General features: G+C 42.0%; 1 protein-coding gene across 2 annotated transcripts; it reads right to left on the bottom strand.

Annotated features, from left to right (window-relative positions):
- Positions 1-5,320: 5,320 nt before the first annotated feature.
- acp1 (acid phosphatase 1) lies at positions 5,321-17,097 on the bottom strand. 2 transcript variants are annotated; one of them, XM_084148998.1, is made up of 6 exons: positions 17,025-17,097; positions 15,217-15,290; positions 14,455-14,568; positions 10,714-10,775; positions 8,700-8,805; positions 5,321-5,639 (listed from the first exon to the last, which is right to left on the bottom strand). In XM_084148998.1, exons 1-6 carry the CDS (start codon positions 17,065-17,067, stop codon positions 5,562-5,564), a joined length of 477 nt encoding a protein of 158 aa, XP_084005124.1. In that variant the 5' UTR covers positions 17,068-17,097; the 3' UTR covers positions 5,321-5,561. The 2 variants fall into 2 exon arrangements, with proteins under 2 accessions (XP_084005124.1, XP_084005123.1); XM_084148997.1 differs by lacking the exon at positions 14,455-14,568 and adding an exon at positions 14,638-14,751.
- Between the last annotated feature and the right edge of the window lie 562 nt (positions 17,098-17,659).

The raw sequence follows: 17,659 nt of genomic DNA on the forward strand, positions 1-17,659 counted from the left end.
AAAAACGATTGAAATCAATCAAATCTTTTGGTTGGGTTGCGACATGCCTTTTTAGGTTGTATTTATATTGTGGTTCGGCGTCATATCTTTGTCAGCAGCACTACCTATTAGTGGACAAAAGGCATTCTCTCATCTACCTGTGACCACACTGAAACATATGATTAAATTATTAACTGCATGACAATTTCCTTGCCTTTTTATGTCTTTGTAAGACATGTATTAAAACAAGAGACACTATATATTAGGCACTGGTTGCAGTCAAAAGTTGTGTGTAAGAAGAAACCCTCCTGTGAATCTCAGTTGAGTGTGGTACATAGTATATTTATATATTCAAGTTGTCACATGTTTTTCTCTGTATACAGTATGTATAAACATTCTAACCTGAGTGCAATATGTACATATTGTAAAAAGCATAAAAGGAATCCACATAGCAACCATAAATTAAAGTGTTCGACATATATTAACTTGGTGTTAAAAAATATATATCAAAAACATGAAATATATTTAAATAAATTATAAGATTGGTACAAATATGAGCAGCCTATCTCTGTTGTTTCCTAAAGTACAGTGGGGGAAAAAAGTATTTAGTCAGCCACCAATTGTGCAAGTTCTCCCACTTAAAAAGATGAGAGAGGCCTGTAATTTTCATCATAGGTACACGTCAACTATGACAGACAAATTGAGAAAAAAAATTCCAGAAAATCACATTGTATGATTTTTAATGAATTTATTTGCAAATTATGGTGGAAAATAAGTATTTGGTCACCTACAAACATGCAAGATTTCTGGCTCTCACAGACCTGTAACTTCTTCTTTAAGAGGCTCCTCTGTCCTCCACTCGTTACCTGTATTAATGGCACCTGTTTGAACTTGTTATCAGTATAAAAGACACCTGTCCACAACCTCAAACAGTCACACTCCAAACTCCACTATGGCCAAGACCAAAGAGCTGTCAAAGGACACCAGAAACAAAATTGTAGACCTGCACCAGGCTGGGAAGACTGAATCTGCAATAGGTAAGCAGCTTGGTTTGAAGAAATCAACTGTGGGAGCAATTATTAGGAAATGGAAGACATACAAGACCACTGATAATCTCCCTCGAGCTGGGGCTCCACGCAAGATCTCACCCCGTGGGGTCAAAATGATCACAAGAACGGTGAGCAAAAATCCCAGAACCACACGGGGGGACCTAGTGAATGACCTGCAGAGAGCTAGGACCAAAGTAACAAAGCCTACCATCAGTAACACACTACGCCGCCAGGGACTCAAATCCTGCAGTGCCAGACGTGTCCCCCTGCTTAAGCCAGTACATGTCCAGGCCCGTCTGAAGTTTGCTAGAGTGCATTTGGATGATCCAGAAGAGGATTGGGAGAATGTCATATGGTGAGATGAAACCAAAATAGAACTTTTTGGTAAAAACTCAACTCGTCGTGTTTGGAGGACAAAGAATGCTGAGTTGCATCCAAAGAACACCATACCTACTGTGAAGCATGGGGGTGGAAACATCATGCTTTGGGGCTGTTTTTCTGCAAAGGGACCAGGACGACTGATCCGTGTAAAGGAAAGAATGAATGGGGCCATGTATCGTTAGATTTTGAGTGAAAACCTCCTTCCATCAGCAAGGGCATTGAAGATGAAACGTGTCTGGGTCTTTCAGCATGACAATGATCCCAAACACACCGCCCGGGCAACGAAGGAGTGGCTTCGTAAGAAGCATTTCAAGGTCCTGGAGTGGCCTAGCCAGTCTCCAGATCTCAACCCCATAGAAAATATTTGGAGGGAGTTGAAAGTCTGTGTTGCCCAGCGACAGCCCCAAAACATCACTGCTCTAGAGGAGATCTGCATGGAGGAATGGGCCAAAATACCAGCAACAGTGTGTGAAAACCTTGTGAAGACTTACAGAAAACGTTTGACCTGTGTCATTGCCAACAAAGGGTATATAACAAAGTATTGAGAAACTTTTATTATTGACCAAATACTTATGTTCCACCATAATTTGCAAATAAATTCATTAAAAATCCTACAATGTGATTTTCTGGATTTTTTTTCTCATTTTGTCTGTCATAGTTGACGTGTACGTATGATGAAAATTACAGGCCTCTCTCATCTTTTTAAGTGGGAGAACTTGCACAATTGGTGGCTGACTAAATCCTTTCCCCCCCCACTGTAACGGGCAATATGATTCAATTGGAATCTATGGGAATCCAGCAGGTTGCACAGGTCTCTGGTCTCCTTACAGGTCTAGATTAATACACTGAACAAAAATATAAAACGCAACATGTGAAGTGTTGGTCCCATGTTTCATGAGGTGTAATAAAAGATCCCAGAAATGTTACATACTCACAAAAAGCTTATTTATCTCAAATGTTGTGCACACATTTGTTTACATCCCTGTAAGTGACCATTTCTCCTTGGCAAAGATCATCCATCCACCTGACAGGTGTGGCATATCAAGAAGCTGATTAAACAGCATGATCATTACACAGGTGCACCTTGTAATGGGGACAATAAAAGGCCACTCTAAAATGTGCAGTTTTGTGACACAACACAATGCAATAGATGTCTCAAGTTGAGGGAGCGTGCAATTGGCATGCTGACTGCAGGAATGTCCACCAGAGTTCTTGCCAGAGAATTGAATGTTAATTTCTCGACCATAAGCCTCCAACGTCGTTTTAGAGAATTTGGCAGTACATCCAACCGGCCTCACAACCGCAGACCACGTGTAACCATGGCAGTCCAGGACCTCCACATCCAGCTTCTTCACCTGTGGGATCGTCTGAGACCAGCCACCCGGACAGCTGATGAAACTGTGGGTTTGCACAAGGAAGGATTTCTGCACAAGCTGTCAGAAACCGTCTCAGGGAAGCTCATCTGCGTGCTCGTCGTCCTCAGCAGGGTTTTGACCTGACTGCAGTTCGGCGTCATAACCAACTTCAGTGAGCAAATGCTCACCTTTGATGGCTACTGGCATGCTGGAGAAGTGTGCTCTTCACGGATGAATCCCGGTTTCAACTGTACCAGGCAGATTGCAGACAGCGTGTATGGCGTCGTGTGGGCTAGCGGTTTGCTGATGTCAATGTTGTGAAGAGTGCCCCATGGGGGCGGTGGGGTTATGGTATGGGCAGGCATAAGCTACGGACAACGAACACAATTGCATTTTATCGATGGCAATTTGAATGCACAGAGATACTGTGACGAGATCCTGAGGCCCATTGTTGTGCCATTCATCCACCACCATCACCTCATGTTTCAGCATGATAATGCACAGCCCCATGTCACAAGGATCTGTACACAATTCCTGGAAGCTGAAAATGGCCCAGTTCTTCCATGGCCTGCATACTCACCGGACATGTCACCAATTGAGCATGTTTGGGATGCTGTGGATCTACGTGTACGACAGTGTATCCCAGTTCCCGCCAATATCTAGCAACTTCGCACAGCCATTGAATAGGAGTGGGGAAAAAATTCCACAGGCCACAAGCAACAGCCTGATCAACTCTATGCGAAGGAGATGTGTTGCGCTGCATGAGGCAAATGGTGGTCACACCAGATACTGACTTTTTTCTGATCCATGCCCCTACTTTTTTTATTTTTTATTTTATTGTTTAAGTTATCTGTGACCAACAGATGTATATCTGTATTCCCAGTCATGTGAAATCCATAGATTAGGGCCTAATGAATGTATTTCAATTGATTTCCTTATTTGAACTGTAACTCATTAAAATCTTTGAAATGTTTGCATGTTGCGTTTATATTTATTTTCAGTGTAGATTAAAATATGAATAAAACACTTTGCAAAGTCTTATCTAACATTCACAGTATGTAGTGTAATAGTAATGGACAATGAGCATTAAAGGGATACTTTGGTCAGATTAACTGTTGTTATGTCTCTGTGTCCAGTATGATGGAAGTTAGAGGTAGTTTCGCAAGCCAAGCGAGTTCATCTGACTCTGGGGAAGTAAAGGGCCTCATTGCCAAAATCCCAAAATATCCCTTTAAAGCCAAGTCATTTTTGCTTAATGAGCATTGAGTGAGCTTGCCGTCTGGGAAACTGTGTTCTGTCAATGGGAGTTCTCTTTACCTCAGAGAGAGTAAATATTTGTCTGAAAATGTCTATTTGTTTAAGTTCAAATGACAAAGTAACCAAACAGTCAACCATTTGTTGTACTGCAGCGTTTATGCATTGTGGAGCCCATTCCCCCGTGCCAACATGTTTGTTCAAACTAGTTGGCAAAGCGCTCAACCCAAAGTAATTCTTTTTTTCTCAGCCTGATACTAAGAGTCCTACTCAATCAAAATCAGACAGACACTCAACTTTAGATGAATTCAAATACTCTCTCGTGCAATGCTGAATAAATAATTCACCATGCTTTGGCTTTACCCTAGTACTACAAACTTCTGCTTGCTGGTTTGGATTGAACACAGTCCTAAGAGGATAGACTGGACCACACTAGCAGAGAACAATGTGTGGAGGGACATTCCTTTGGTCGTTCCACTCAAACACAATATATCAATACCTTCTTCATCTACATCTTCTGGTTTATTATGCATTACCTCTCCCAATTTCTGTCAATCACAGCCTATGAACTAAATCCACAGTGATATACACCTGAAAACTTAAAATTCAGGGTTTATTTTCATGGGCATTATTCTGCACTACCTTGGGCTGCAATGGTTTGGGATGTTAATAATCTTTGACACAAGGAGAAATATGAGCAGGTCCAAGTCAGACATGCCAGGAAGAAAGCTTTCACTTTAAGTCTTCCATAATGATGAAGGTGCCAGTGGTGAGATAAAGAGGCTAAGTAGTATCATTAGCTAATTATGAGAACAAATCACTGCAAACTATTGTTTAGTCCTCTCTTCTCTCCAAAATAACAATAGCTGAGCTACAGTAATTACACTCATTAAAGTCATTTTATAGGTTTTGTTTGATCAAAGCCCTGATGTTCAAAGTAGGATGTCATGGGAGGAGTACAAATGGGAGGAGTACAAATGGAAGAATAACTCAAAATAAAAAAATTGTGACATGAAAGTAACTAACTAAACCCTTGTCAAATACCCACCAAGATTATCATTTGGGCAAGCATTAACTTTGACCCTGGTCTCAACCTTTAACCCTGCCCTCTGAACCCTAAAATGTCTGGTCATGCCATAATGCATCCATATTAATCTCTATAAACTTTGACGGCTACGTTAGACTAGATTAGACTAACAATTAACAAAACGTAAAACAGAGAAATAAGATAGAGAGAGAATAGTTAGTTATGTTGAGTATGTATCGCTTATTTGAAGAGGAAGAGAGCTGACAATCAGCAAATTCCTCAAAAAAGCATTTTATTTAGGACACAGTACAGTAAACAGTTTGTTTTACAGTTAAGACATATTGTAGATTATGTGACGATCAACTGATTGCTACACCATATTGATGGGATCTACTGTTAGTGTGACCAGGCAGATGTGTATTGTAACTGCACAACTATGGGCGATAAGTGAGGACCATTTCTTTACAATCCAGCTAGTATTTGGGTAGATGTTCACCGGTCAGATCTCGGGTCTTGTTACGAGTTGTTTTCCAAAAACACTTTGCAGCATCTCACACATTGTTCGTACACATTTTCAAAGTCTTCCTCATGCCCCTACAAGACAGAAAATAAAAGGGAATCAATTAATTTTGCTTCGAAATATTTTTATTAATAAAAGTTACAGAAATGATTGCTCTTCAGAAAGCTATAAAAATACAAAAAATATTGCTGTGTTCATCAATATATTTTTTATAAGGCATTTAAATAGAGCCATCAAAATAAAATAGAAGGAAACAGCCTTTTCCTTGAGCAACAAAGCAGTTTATCTTTCTCCATATTTGAATCAGAAAGCCTCTAGTTACTAGCTCAATAATTTCCAAACCTGGTAGAATATACGGCTGACATTGGATAGCGGGTTTCTTCAGTGGAGTCGTCGTCGTCCCCCCCCCCCCCCCCCCAAGTTTGTGTGGCAAACTCGTTTAAAACTCAAAATGTACACTGTGTGGATAGTAATGTTTAACGTCAAGAAGAGACTCTTTCCAGAAAAATATACAAAACAGAGTGAGAAATAAAAAATAATAATAGATGTAATATCTGTCCACATGCATTGGTGAAACACAGACAGTCCATTGTAGAGGCCGGTTGGGGACTCCTAAGGCGATGATCTCATATTCATAAACAATAATATCAGTAACAACCAGGGAAAAGGGCCGACAACTCAGAGTCTATGCATGACAGCGGCATGTAACCTCCACTTTAAAAAGTTCATCCAAAAATGAAAATCTGTCAAGATATTTTCTTTCCTCAGAAATGGTTGAGTGCACATGCTACAGCACCTGTTTCGTAATATGTTTTAAAGTGTTTTTTACTTGTTCAGGCCATTGTAAAGGTAAGAACCGTCTGAAAAAGAGTAGTTTTTTTTTATAGTGGACTGCTCGTTTTATACCATCCTGGAACTAAATTCAACAGCAGAAATGTTCAGAAATGAGTCCCTGTACAAAATGTACTTGGACACATTTGACAGTTAGCCTTTTAATATACTCCTTCATAAGAGCGTCTGCTAAATGACGTAAATGTAAATGTTGGCAGGAGAACAGCCAACCACACCTGAAGACTCTTAAAACACCTACCCAGTTCCTCCACCCCCTTCAACCCAGTCTATGATCCAAACAAAAAGGCTCCAAACTAAGTCTCAGATACGCCCTCCTCAGAGCTCGTCATCAGCTCTACGGTTGGACTGAGAAAATCGTGTCTCCATTTATTTAAAAAACAGAGCCGTCTGGCACTAGTCCTTTCCTGTGCTTCGCTGCCATGTGTTGTGGCGACGGGTAACGGACCACAGCCCAGCGCTGTCGACACGCCAAAATATTTATTTACGCGCCTCTGAAACCATGTTTCAGGCTAAGCTCCCTCTGGCTACCACAAACACACAGCTGGTGTTAAAGGTCCAATGCAGACATTTTTATCTCAATATCAAATAATTTCTGGGTAACAATTAAGTACCTTACTGTGATTGTTTTCAATTGAAATAGTCAAAAAGAAACAAAAATAGCTTCTTAGCAAAGAGTAATTTCTCAAGGAAGAATTTTGCTAGGACTGTTTGGGAGTGGTCTAAGTGGGGAGGGGAAAACTGAAAACTAGCTATTATTGGCAGAGAGGTTTGGAACTCTTTCTTATTGGTCTATTCATTAATTGACTGCCTGGAGGCAAGCCAAAACTCCATCCCACCAACAGGCTGAAATTCCAGGCGTTTTCAAACAGCTCTTACACTAAAAGGGCATTATCATTTTCACAATATTATTACAACCTCGTAGTGTGGAAATATATATAAAACACAGGAAAATCACATTTTTGACTGCACTGGGATTTTAACACACAGGGACAGACAGCCAAGAAGAGGAACACATGATTGAGCCAGTGCACACACACACACTTTCTTTTGGTCAACCACAACCATCTCAACATTAATACTTTGCTGTCATTATTCTATCAAAAGTGATTTTTCCTGAAACCCTAATATAAAGATCTCAATTACCCACACATGACATTAGGCGATCAGAGGTCTACCCGCAACATGCATGTCCCTAGTCAAGACCACACAACAAATTCATTAATTTATTATTTTAACAAGAATATAGGACAGGCGATATGATTTATGTAGCATTCCTCATCAAACCAAATCCAGTTTGCCTGCATTTTCACATTCCTGAAACGTTTTCCTACTTTTTTCTAATTATCTTCCTCCGCAACAAACTGAGACTGTAGACCAATAACTAGACTTCAATTATCAAACTAACTGCCATTCGACCCCCCCCCCCCCCCCCCGCCATTCTCCCTCCCCCAGTATCAGCCCCCCCCCATCACATCCATGTAGAAATCCAATTTATTCTGCATAAACCAACCGGCCTCCACTTCCGGTGCCATTTGGCAGGACTTACGAATTTACGATTTTTGCGCTAGTTGGCTGTACCTGCATCAAAACTCCAGTATTTTTCCTTCATAGCTTGTTCTCCATCTTCATTTTAAAAAGGGAGCCAATTTGTTTTCAGCACTTTAATTTCCATGACTGATCAAGACTTGTTTTCTCATGGCTCTCTTGTCCATCTGCAGCAGACATATGGTGAGCAATATGTTTGGAACATTGAAATCGCAACAAATCGAATTATCGAATCCATACAGAATTGTGCATATCGCAATACATATCGTATCGGCACCAAAGTATCGTGATAATATTGTATCGTAAGGTCCTTAGCAATTCCCAGCCCTACAGGAATACAAGATCTTGCTACTGGTTTCCCATCAGAAACCAATTATTCCATACAGGGGTTTTAACTGGGGATGACATGAGGCTTAGATAGTGCTGGTGTGAGTACACAAGGACTCCCGGAATTGTGGGCGTTAACATGGAAACTTACCCTGTGGAGAACATGACATTGTTCTACTGAATGTGTTACCTTACCTCGCTGTAAGTGTATGGATTCATGTAGCCTACAGTACTTTAGAATAATGTTGGCGGGGTAAGCCATATGCAGTCATGTTTCTTTTTGATTCACAGCGCGAACAGCAGAATCCATTTTTTGTCTAAGCCTAGTAACCCAGTTGTGACCAGATAGGGCCCCTTAGTACTGGTGGGAAAACACTAAGTGTTTCGCACTGTCAGTGCAGTAGACTTACGTAGTAAGGGTCTTTGATGATCAGTTGTTTCTCTGGGTCGTACGAGCCCAGCAGCTCGATCTTGGCTTTGCTGTTTTTCACAGAGTTCGCCTTCTTTTTCAGGTCACTGTACAGAGAGAGATAAGTCAGAGACTGTTAGGATTTGTTCCTGTGACAATACTAAAGTCAATACCACTGTACAGTGTTATTTTGGACCAAATATTTTACAGACTTTTACAAATTTAACAACCCATTTGATAGAACAACTTTTCTAACTTTTATTGTGGTATAAATGGCCATCTGTCCATAACAAATGGAACCAAATAAAAAGGTTTAATGAGTCTTAACCACCCATTTTGTTGGTTTGGTGTGTCTGTGACATGCAAGAGCCTGTGAAAAAGAACTTCCTTCACATAGGACAACACATCTATTCTATTTCAAGTCTTCTAAATGGCTTATTGTGGTATATGCTATCAGTGCATAACAAGTAGAACTCTGAAACCAAATATCAATATAGTTCCTTAAAGGCTACACAACTTCTTCAAACAAGTCCTCACAACCCAACTGTGGAAATGAGTATTTTATTGACTTTATTGGTTTCTTTTATTTTGATGTTGGGGTAATTAGGCTTATAAATACAACAATACACTCAGACAGTAATAAAAGTAGAGAGGAAGGATCCATGCACCATGCCTGGCTGTAAACCAGACCACAGGGGTTTGGAAATGCAGCGGATGGATTTTAAAAAACTATTACTAACCCAGGCACTAAAACAAAGCTGTTGCCAGGTCCTTCCCATTGTAAGCAGTGTAATGGCTCAAATGAGATGGCCAGTCATACTGCTTGGACGTAGAGGGGACTGACTCCCCCACATTGAGGGTATGGGGCCAAGCTGGGAAGCCTCCAATACTGGGAATAGGACTCAAAACAGGAAACTACCGCCCACCACTGCCACCTCCCATGCCTAGCACTGGGGTAGAGCAGTGGCCCCCTGTCGCTTTCATGGGGGGGAGGGGTGTTAAGGTGAGTTGTATAGCACTGCACTGTAAATGTAGAATGCAGCGGAGCTAAAAGGGTTCCTGGTTCCCACTGACTAAACTGAAATGTAAGTAAAGCACTATAATCCAACACACACACAAACTAACTGGTGACGATTAATTAGGTCATTGGTAATAATTGGCGGGGAGTTAAGGTTAATCTCTTTCTCTCGCTAGCCAACCAAATACTTGGAGAGAGAAACAGAAAAAGGAGGAAAAGGGAAAAGTAGCCCCCAAACAGCAAAGACCTCAGTAAGCTGCTTACTGACCAAATCCGCCATAGGCATGTGATCTCTAAATTATCCCTGAACGTTCAAAGTAGCAAGAAATATCCCTCCCCCTGCCCAGGCTTCACATGCAAACAGCTTAGGGACACTCACTTGTTAGACAGACTTTACCCCTACACTTTACATAGACCTTGAGGTGTACATGTTTGCCTAAATGTCACGTCTGCATCTGTGTGTGTACACACAATCGCCAAGGCGTCCCCCTACCTGACCTATTGCAGGGAAAGCCAAACTTTTTAACATAGAGAATGACAGCCATCACCAAGTTCCTGATATAAAGTTTGGATCTGACAATGACTTCATTCCTATTGTACTTTTTTTGCTTGGTCTGTTCTGTCTATCTCAATTTCCCGGGCCATTTCTACACTCTGCATAAGCTCTTCTCTGCCTTAGTTTGTGACCCCGGTAATCATGTGTGGGTAAGTGCCATAGGGTCAGAGAACAAGTAAACCCCAGGGATGTTCCTCAATTATGGCTTGTTTTTTACTCCAGTAAATAATTTTGAATGGCAGCCCGGAATAAAATAGACTTGTGATGTCATGGCACAGAACACCGTTCTATGAGTCAGTATCCGTGCAGATGTTGCAAATTGTGTTAACCCCCCTCTTGAACAAAGGAAGCAGACCGAGCACACACACATACGCATGGACACACACATGCACGCACGCACGCACTCACACACATATGAACATATGGTTAAGATGCACATACCTCAAATTGCTCTCATCCATGCACAGAATGTAGTCAAAAGTCATAAAATCCTCCTTTGTCACCTAGAAGAAAAAAACACAGAAGACAAAATGTTAACATTGGCACTGGTGTTTTTAGAAGACTGCATGCTGTGCTTTCTCTATAAAGTTGAACTGTCAGGCACTAGGCCTTAGATAACTTGTGCATGGTAAATACATTCCATTACAGTGGTAAAGACCTCTCCCTGGTTCTCAATGAGTAAAATTGAGACTCATTAAGAAATTTGAGAAGTTCCAGAGAACTCTGAGAGGAAGGAGAAAGAGGGAGCGCGAGAGAAGGAGAGGAGCTGTGTCTGGGTCCCCCCCATGTTAAGGGTTATGAAAGGGATCAAAGCAGTACATCTAAGTACAGTGCATTCGGAAAGTATTCAGACCCCTTGACTTTTTCCACATTTTGGTTACGTTGTGTACAGTCTTAATCTAAAATGGATTAAATGAATTTTTCCCCTCGTCAATCTACACTAAATACCCCATAATGACGAAGTGAAAACAGGTTTTTAGATATTTTTGAAAATGTATAAAGAAATCTGTAACAGAAATACCTTGTTTACATAAGCGTTCAGACCCTTTGCTATGAGACTCGAAATTTAGCTCAGGTGCATCCTGTTTCCATTGATCATCCTTGAGATGTTTCTACAACTTGATTGGAGTCCACTGGTGGTAAATTCAATTGACTGGACATGATTTGGAAAGGCACACACCTGTCTATATATGGAGTTTGCCAAAAGGCACCTAAAAGACTCTCAGACCATGAGAAACAAGATTATCTGGTCTGATGAAACCAAGATTGAACTCTTTGGCCTGAATGCCAAGTGTCACGTCTGGAGGAAACCTGTTACCATCCCTACGGTGAAGCATGGTGGTGGCAGCATCATGCTGTGGGATGTTTTTCAGCGGCAGGGATTGTGAGACTAGTCAGGATCGAGGGAAAGATGAACGGAGCAAAGTACAGCGAGATCCTTGATGAAATCCTGCTCCAGAGTGCTCAGGACCTCAGACTGGGGCGAAGGTTCACCTTCCAACAGGACAACGACCCTAAGCACACAGCCAAGACAACGCAGGAGTGGCTTCGGGACAAGTCTCTGAATGTCCTTGAGTGACCCAGCCAGAGCCCGGACTTCAACCCGATTGAACATCTCTGGAAAGACCTGAATATAGCTGTGCAGCGACGCTCCCCATCCAACCTGACAGAGCTTGAGAGGATCTGCAGTGAAGAATGTGAGAAACTCCACAAATACAGGTGTACCAAGCTTGTAGGGCATACCCAAGAAGACTCGAGGCTGTAGTCGCTGCCAAAGGTGCTTCAACAAAGTACATGAGTAAAGGGTCTGAATACTTATGTAAATGTAATATTTCAGTTTTTTCTATTTTTAATACATTTGCACATTTCTAAAAACCAGTTTTTGTTTTGTCATTATGGGGTATTGTGTGTAGATTGATGAGGGAAAAAAACAAAACGTTACCCCTTTTTCTCCCCAATTTCATGGTATCCAAATTGGTAGTTACAGTCTTGTCCCATCGCTGCAACTCCCGTACGGACTCAGGAGAGGCGAAGGTCGAGAGCCGTGCGTCCCCCGAAACACAACCCAGCCGAGCCGCACTGCTTCTTGACACAATGCCCACTTAACCCTGAAGCCAGCCGCACCAACGTGTCGGAGGAAACCCTGTACACCTGGCGACCGTGTCAGCGTGCACTGCATCCGGCCCGCCACAGGAGTCGCTAGTGCGCGATGTGACAAGAATATCCCTGCCGGCCAAACCCTCCCCTAACCTGGACGACGCTGGGCCAATTGTGCGCCGCCCCATGGGTCTCCCGGTCGCGGCCGGCTGCGACAGAGCCTGGACTCTAACCAGGATCTCTAGTGACACAGCTAGCACTGTGATGGAAAAAACAAACAATTGAATCAATTTTAGAATAAGGCTGTAACGTAACAAAATGTGGAAAAGTGAAGGGGTCTGAATACTTTCCGAATGCACTGTATGTGGATCTTGTTTCTGTAACACTTACTCAGCAGCCATGGCTCAGGAGAGAGCGAGGCCATGCCTCAATTATGGTTTGAAAGGGTTTCTAGGGTGGGACTTGGGAATAGAGAGGTAAAAAGAGTGAAGAGAAAGAAGTAGAGGGAGTAAAGACAGAGAGAAAGAGCGATTTACATGAAATAAATGTACATGAAAGCTGTAATAAGAGTATATAATAACTACGTGTTGTGTATGGATGTTGGTAGGGACAATTTGTATTGATCCTAAAACCCTTGCTAAATCAAAGTTTCCATCCACTGCTATTTCAACACGGTAGTTCCCCGCTTGGGCTTTACAGCGCAAACACACACACAATATGTCTTCTCCCTTTGCAATAATCTCTGGTTAAAATCCTCATGTGAACCCCCTCCACAATGCAGCGATAGAGCCTGGTTGGATTTCTGGAATTTTTGACTGACAGTCGGGGAGGCTGTTATATGAGGAACGGGTAGGAGGGGAGAGATATAAGGAGAAATCAGGGAGAATGAGGACCTGGTCTGAGGTCAGATAGATAAAAAGTTCAGAGACCGTGTGGAGTTGTTGAGTTATTGTATGACTCTTGGTGTGCAGCGAGTGGAGCAGGGAACTATCTTCTTACAAAAACCAAACTGAGTCTCAGCAAGAGCTCAGTCTAAAGCTACAATAAGTCAAATGTGGTGATGGGAATTGGGATGACACCCAAACTGAAAAAATTGCGCTTGATTCTGACTATTTGCATTCAGGGCAAAAAATCATTGCGCTTCAAACCCCTTGCAGGGCCCCCTCCAATCAAATCCATCATCCGGGATTTCCAGTGTTAAGACTAACATAACTTAATCTTTCTCTGTAATGATACACTTTCTCTGTAACGATACACTTATGGATTCATTTACTCAATAAAACAAACAATTAATAGTCTCCATTCTATCCCCTTGCCGTTGTCTCTCAATAAAACAAACAAAACTCCAGTTTTTGATTAAACAGAGCGAGAGAGAGAAACAAAAAGCTTGTCAAAGTTCATTGCGTGGAGACATGGGTGGCTCTGAGCCAGGGCAGCGTTGAGCTCCCATCCCTAATTTGTGGAGATTAGAACGGGGTCGGCCTCTGTCCGTTATGCGAGACAAACCAACATGACGGCAGCTCCCCTTCCCAGCATTGGGTCAGGGAGGGCACCAGAGAGCTGGCAGGAGAGACAGGGAGAGCTGGAAATACTTTGGAGAGAAAAAGACCAGCAAAACATGAGGCCCACTAACACAGTTGGCAACCAGGGTTGGGGTGAATTCCATTTCAATTACAGTCAATTAAGAAAGTAAACCAAATTACACATTTTCTACAATGAAAAGCGTGTACGAGAATTGGAATTTCAGCGTACTTCCTGAATTGACTGGAATTGAAATGGAATTAACCCCAAGCTTGTCTCTTTCAGTAGACTGAGTAGATTTGGAGAGCCTAGATGTGAGGATACCAGACTTCATAACATCTTGGTGTGATTTAACAGCAACTTTCAGGATGCAATACTAAGCATTTGCAATAAAAGTTAGTACTGCTAGGAAAGTCATCGTGCTTGAGTGTTTCATACATAGGATTTAGGCTAATACAGCCAACTCACACACACTCTATCCATGCCACACACATTTTTATACATAGTCTCCACAGTGACCCAGTGACACAGCAAGGACCCCAGGGTAACTGATGTATCATATACCTGTCGGGCCCTGTGTTTTGTCTCAATGCCATGTGTCCTCAGGCAGGCCAGACCACGGGCGTCCGGGGAGCTGCCTGTGTTCCAGTCAGTCGTGGCACCACTGTCTATGACCCACTGCAACAACAGAGAACACAAGAGCTAACTAGCTAATGCTAACAAGAAGGAGAAAGGGGTTGGTCGTACCTGCCTGGCTACATGCCTCATGGGCACGCCATGTTTCTTCATGCAAGCTTGACCACGGTGGTCTGGAGGGTTGCCTATCTCATAGGTGGAGGTGGCAGCACTGTCTATCCTCCACTATGCAGAGCAGGAGAACAGCAACGACAACAACACAGCAAAATGTATTCATATGCACGTACACACAATGACTCAGCACATGCAGCACATTAGAGCAATCTAATAATACCTTAATAATAGGTTGAAATAGTTCAGTCTAATTCGTTTGTTTCGTTTTAAATCAGTGCTCTCTTGAGGATTACCTTGACTCCGCATTAGCCTATACTGTTAAAAAGGACATGGAAAGCAAAAAAATCAATGCATCCCCATCTCTAGAAGCAGAAGACTGCCGAGCTTGGAATATGATGCAGAAGGGGGCACAAATCTTTTTATCAATCAAAAGAGTACAGTAGCTCAAATGCGCAACATATGTGGAGGGAAGGCTATACAAAACAAGTGATCAAATATTTGCATTACTTCTATGTAACAGAGCAGTCAAGATGTTCCTGTGAAGATCTACACTCACATATACAATTAAGCCTTTACCTTGTCAACAACACCAGCATCTGTCACCATTTTCCTGAAGACTGCTTCGGCGATGGGGGACCTGCAAATGTTCCCTGTTCAAAACAATAATACATAATAAACTGACTATCATTAGAGTGCTTGGGTAAATTAGGTCACGCTGCTTGCTTCGCCAGTACCGCTTCCTCCTGACTCAGCTCATACTGACGCTCGAACCTAGGACCTCTGCCTCGCAAACACATATGACCGCCCTCCTGAAGTGTCTTACCCAGTCGCGCCACCGAAAAGTTAGCTATTTGGCAGTGCTAGTGGAGATACTTAAGGCTGAGGAGTGAGTTTCACAAATACCCATCTGCTACACTTGCATCAGCAAAAACTCTTGATCTCACAATATCCCCTGGAGTCTTGGCTAATATCTTACCTTATCTACCCTATATTTCTGAATGAAAAATAATAATTTAACTTGTTGAGACCCAAGTAAAACTGACTATCCTACCGATCCTTGACTTCGGCGATGTCATTTACAAAATAGCCTCCAACACTCTACTCAGCAAATTGGATGTAGTCTATCACAGTGCCATCCGTTTTGTCTCCAAAGCCCCATACACTACCCACCACTGTGACCTGTACGCTCTTGTTGGCTGGTCCTCACTACCTATTCGTCGCCAAACCCACTGGCTCCAGGCCATCTGTAAATCACTGCTAGGCAAATCCCCGCCTTATCTTAGCTCATTGGTCACCATAGCAACACCCACCCGTAGTATGCGCTCCAGCAGGTATATCTCACTGGTCATCCCCAAAGCCAACACCTCCTTTGGCCGCCATTCCTTCCAGTTCTCTGCTGCCAATGACTGGAACGAATTGCAAAAATCTCTGAAGCTGGAGACACTTATCTCCCTCACTAACTTTAAGCATCAGTTGTCAGAGCACCTTACCGATCACTGCACATCTGAAATTAGCCCACCCAACTACCTCATCCCCATATTGTTATTTATTTTGCTCATTTGCACCCCAGTATCTCTATTTGCACATTATCTCTTGCACATCTATCATTCCAGTGTTAATACTAATTGTAATTATTTTGCACTATGGCCTATTTATTGCCTTACCTCCATAACTTGCTACATGTTAACACACTGTATATATATTTTCTGTTGTATTTTTGACTTTATGTTTTGTTTTACCCCATATGTAACTCTGTGTTGTTGTTTTTATCGCACTGCTTTGCTTTATCTTGGCCAGGTCGCAGTTGTAAATGAGAACTTGTTCTCAACTGGCTTACCTGGTTAAATAAAGGTGACATTTAGTCAACTACAGTGTTTGATTGGCTGTATTACAGGGCAATGTGATCATGTTTTACATTATGCAATTTGAACAATGGAATGTCCTTGAAATAAAATCTCAAATTCACAGTTCAATATAACATCTTGGAAGCTGGCTTTTGACTACGAAGCCTGCCTGGCTATGGCACAAGATCTTTGTACATCATTTTACGTTGGACGCTACTGTCAATGGATCTTAAGCCATGGTAGAATCATTGAGCAACCTTTTCATTGCCTTTGTATTTCAGAAATTGATGTGCAATTTAGTTAGCTAGCTAACTCAATAGCTATTGTACCAATGGTTTAGCTAGCTAGTTACACAGTAATTTAACTTCTGTAGCTAGCTTAGCATAGTCCCCGTTAGCATCACTTGCCATTCATGTACAAACGGCAGTCAGTTCCAAGTGTATAGCAATTGTTTTAATGTATTATCACCTTGACACACCATTGACTCGTTATGTGCATGAAATCACACAGACTGTGGGTCTTTTCTTGGTCGTTTCTTACCCAAACACACGAACAGAACCGATTTTCCACTGCTGGCTGCCATTTTGCTTTTAGGGTCTTACGTCAGTGTCACTGGAATTTGGCTAGAAGGGATACAGTTTATGTCAGAATTGATATTTCGTAGCAGGTTAGGAGAATTTACGCAGCAGGTTAGGATAATTTACGTAGCAGGTTTGGATAGTTGGGTTAGGAAAATGGTTAGGGTTAGCTAAAATGCTAAAAATAAATCAACTTTTGATGTCAATTTGACACAATATGTATTCCATCTAGCCATGGCCATATCATTGGCACGTGCTTCTTCTTCTTATTCGTGTAGTTTTCAGGCAGACTAGACGTTTTGTTGCATATTGCTGGCTTTAACAGGTCGGAGTGTGAATTTCACATTTGTTCACAAAAAAGGGAAAAGGGGAATGGGAGAAAAAAAAACACCAGGCTGGACATTTCTGATCCCCAGCAACATCCCAGCTAACAACAAATGTTCCAACAACTGTATAATGTTCCCTTAAGCGTGTCGTTCGTTCAGTAGCTAACGTTTTTATAGGAATGTTCCCATGATGTGCAAGGAATGTTCCCATGATGTGCAAGGAATGTTTCCAAGAGACCATTCCGTTAATGTCAACTAGAACTTACCCAGA

Source organism: Coregonus lavaretus, assembly GCF_964263955.1.
Source record: "Coregonus lavaretus genome assembly, chromosome: 31".
Lineage (NCBI taxonomy): Eukaryota > Metazoa > Chordata > Actinopteri > Salmoniformes > Salmonidae > Coregonus > Coregonus lavaretus.

Bases quoted from the DNA above. Each gene is read 5' to 3' on its own strand.
- acp1 (XM_084148998.1), bottom strand. From the start codon at position 17,067: ATGGCAGCCAGCAGTGGAAAATCGGTTCTGTTCGTGTGTTTGG. The intron at 14,569-15,216 runs GTAAAGGCTTAA...CTGTTGTTGCAG, and splicing joins ATGCTGGTGTTGTTGACAAG to TGGGTCATAGACAGTGGTGC. The intron at 10,776-14,454 runs GTATATGATACA...TTTTTCTTCTAG, and splicing joins CAAAACACAGGGCCCGACAG to GTGACAAAGGAGGATTTTAT.